Raw genomic sequence first — 3,521 nt, forward strand, 5'->3', positions numbered from 1 at the left:
ATACTTTCCCCCCCCCCCCCCCCCCCCCCTCACCACACACACACCCAAAAAAAGAACTTTTGTACGTGTGCATACAATTAAACAGTAATTTAATTTTACTAACCTTGGGTTCTCGTCTTTTGTGAAAGTTACCTTTTTCAATCTTTTTTTTTTTGTTTCCAAGAAAATTTTCTGGGAGTGAAGGGTATTCCCTTTGTGAAATGAATGATGTTATCTTCCAATAGCTGTTTCCAGAAACTTTTGACTTCACCTTTTCCTGAAAACTTCCTATTTCTGTAACATGCCAAATCTTCAAAGATTATGCAATGCAACTAGCATCTTAAAGTTGTGTGAAGATAAAGTATCCACAAGGAATGCAATTACTATCTTATAAGCCTTGATTGCAAGAATTCATGATTGTCAGGCTGATGATTCAGTATGAGACATGCAACACCTAGTGTAATTTATCTTCACGTACATACATGTCCACATGTTTGCTTCCTATGCAACTCATCTTTACCAATTTTACCTTCTTCCAGGCTTTTCCTGATGCTGCAGCGGTTTCCTGTTGAATCAAAAGGAAGACAAAAGAAGCTACAGGAGGTATTATGTCCCTTCTCCTTTTTGTTGTGCCTTTTAGGGTATTTCATAGAAAATTACCCCATACAGTATGCCTTTGGTCATTGAGATGATTTGCTTACAGATTAAGATGTTTGGTCATTGGGCATTCTGATCTTGCCACTAAACAGTTTAACATTTTCATGGCTGACCAGCGGCCTGATGCAATCCATATTTGTTAATGTTCTTTCCATGTATTTGCTTATGGCAGCTTACTATAAATTCCCCACCTCAAAGTTTCTTGATTGCAAGATTCCTTATTATTGCTTCCTTACATTTTGACTGCTACAGGTTGGCTATGTCACAACAATTTGCTTTTCGTGCTTCCTCATTAGATGCATAATGGTGAGTTTATGTTACATTAAATATGGGCTAAATTAGGACGCTATACTCCCATATTTATGCATTTGCATCACTATTCTTTTCTAATATTCTGGTAAACCCAGAGTTTTTATATGAACTGTATAAAATGAGGGTATTGTTGTGCACTGTAATTAAAGCAGTTTATTTATTTATTTATGGTGTAGCATAATGTGGTTGATAATATTAATTACTAAAATGACGCTCAAGCTACTTTATACAAAGCGCTTAATCTACTTATATTCTACTGATAGGGTGGATAGGAGATCTTACAGTAACTAGAGTGCATGCAATACCGATTTGTTACCTGCCATTGTCTAATACTCGTAAACATTTTCTGAGCAAACCTTGCTGCAGCAGCAGCAGGAAATTGTTGTGGGCTATAATTAGGACAGCTAATTGCAGATAAAAAGTGAAGAAATGAAAGTTTATTTAAAGTTTTATGTTTTTTCTTTGTTGGATGCCAAACTCTTCATAAATTTGTCCCTGTACTATTAAAATTTCGTCAGTAATCCTGAGTTTGTCTTGCCATGAGAGTATGCTACAACTTCATTAGTTCTTGTTTGATGTCACTTCTCTGATTTATCCAGTGATTGTTAATCACAATACCTAAGCTCTTGACTTTGGAATGAAAGAGAGCTCTTAATGTGTTTGTAATATAATGATGAGATTTTACTCTTCGAACTCAAAAGTTCAGTAGACTAGCTAATATATTGATATTTAAGGTAAAATTGTGTTTATTGCTTGAAATTTTTGTATTCCTAATTGTAGCTGTACTGTTGTATCTTTACCACAGATGTGCTTCGATGCATTTGACGAAGCAGCGGATCTAGAGGTTTTAGAGCATCCTATTTTAAATTTAGTGTATTACTTGGTAAGTTTACTGGTGTATGACCTTTGCATTACTTTTTTATGTTTGATCTAGAGGTTTTAGAGCATCCTATTTTAAATTTAGTGTATTACTTGGTAAGTTTACTGGTGTATGACCTTTGCATTACTTTTTTATGTTTAATGAGAATTAGAAATGAGAAATTATTGCATTCTGCATTTTTGCAATTTCCTATGTGACTGAGTTTTGTGTTATGGCATTAAGTTTAGTGAGTTATTGTGTACATTTGGTTCTTTTTTTTGGCATTAAGTTTAAGTGTACAGTGTCACTCACTATCTTCCCTCTTTTAAATGTGTGAAACCTTGAAGCCTGAAAACATGGGGGCAATGTTGTTGTTTAAGAAGGCAGACAATGTTACTTGTTTATATGTTTTGTTGGATAATAAAATCCTTTGAACTGTTTGGTGCAGTTGGTGGAGATATTGCCATCTTCCCTTGTCCTTTTCATATTGAGGAAGTTGCCTCCAAAGCGCGGAATCACCCAGTACCACCCTATTCGCTGACAGGTTGGACGGTGAGGTGATTAATGATGAAACGGGGTGAGATAATAGACTGGACTTGGCCTTTTATGATGCCTATCTTACTTGGAATGGATTGGATTGCCTTTTATGATGCCTATCTTACTTGGAATGGATTGGATTTAAGCGCAATCGATCCAACACTATGCTCTAAGCTGCCAATTTGTAGATCCATTTCAAGTTATGTTCATTTTTGTATGTTTGACTTGTTTAATATTCTCCCCACGTGAGGAAACAAAAAAAAAAAAGAAGATAAAGAAGGAAGATAATTGCTCCTGTTGCTTTAGCTGTATCGTTCATTGTTCTCTGCAGTCTTTTATCTAATCAAAGTTTGTATAGTGGATTGATTATATTCTTTTCATCAAGGATGTCACTTTCCTTCTTGTCTACTTGCTATCACAGGATCATTTCTACTCTACTTTGTGTATGTTTATCCAATTGTTTTACCTTGAATGAAGTATACAAGGTGGATTGCTGAATATGTTGTATGATTATTTTTATTGTTTTATAGGATCACTTTTAGTATATTGTAAGTTTTTAATTTACTAAAAATGAATTTGCGATATATCAAAAATGAATATGTATCCTTGTAACATGGACATTGGTTTACGGTATAATAATTTGCTTATGAAAGGCTTAGCTTGATAATGTCTTCCACTTACGGGAATGAAGGAATTCCCGTACGTCTGTACTCGTTCTGTTTTATTTGGTCTCCCATCTTGTAGATATTTCTTAGACATGAGAGATGGGTTGCCTGACCCGTGAAACTTCGTACGATTATTTCAAATAATACGTGGATAATTGTTTTTTTTTTAATTATATTGGATAACGTGGAGATATAAAAAATCTCATACGATTATTGAAGACATTTATGATTTTTTTTTTATTGGGTGACAGTGAAAATTTGAACTTGTGATACCAAATTAAAACATGCTTTTCATCTTAATTTAAAGGTTAAGCTTAACGGTTGTTATGTCATGGATTCGGGTCATCTTGCAAGGTGTATTCAAGTTCATATTCACAATTTTAGAACTCTATATTTACAATTTTATAATTCTATAACAGTGTAACACAATTTTTTAATCTATATAACAAATTGTGAATATAGATTCAAAAATTGTGAATATTGTGTAATTCAATTTTGTATATTAATATCTA

At 33.8% G+C, this 3,521-nt stretch overlaps 1 protein-coding gene across 1 annotated transcript in view; it reads left to right on the top strand.

Annotated features, from left to right (window-relative positions):
• LOC116016571 (tobamovirus multiplication protein 3) overlaps nucleotides 1-2,842 on the top strand; it is a 6,654-nt gene extending 3,812 nt beyond the window's left edge. Inside the window, exons 8-11 of the mRNA XM_031256902.1 lie at nucleotides 519-582; nucleotides 889-942; nucleotides 1,754-1,831; nucleotides 2,256-2,842. Coding sequence (XP_031112762.1) covers nucleotides 519-582; nucleotides 889-942; nucleotides 1,754-1,831; nucleotides 2,256-2,348 — 289 coding nt within the window. The 3' untranslated portion in view covers nucleotides 2,349-2,842. The remainder of the gene's footprint in view (nucleotides 1-518; nucleotides 583-888; nucleotides 943-1,753; nucleotides 1,832-2,255) is intronic.
• The last annotated feature ends 679 nt before the right edge of the window (nucleotides 2,843-3,521 follow it).

The sequence above is a fragment of the Ipomoea triloba genome, chromosome 4 (assembly GCF_003576645.1).
Source record: "Ipomoea triloba cultivar NCNSP0323 chromosome 4, ASM357664v1".
In the NCBI taxonomy this organism is placed as follows: Eukaryota; Viridiplantae; Streptophyta; class Magnoliopsida; order Solanales; family Convolvulaceae; genus Ipomoea; species Ipomoea triloba.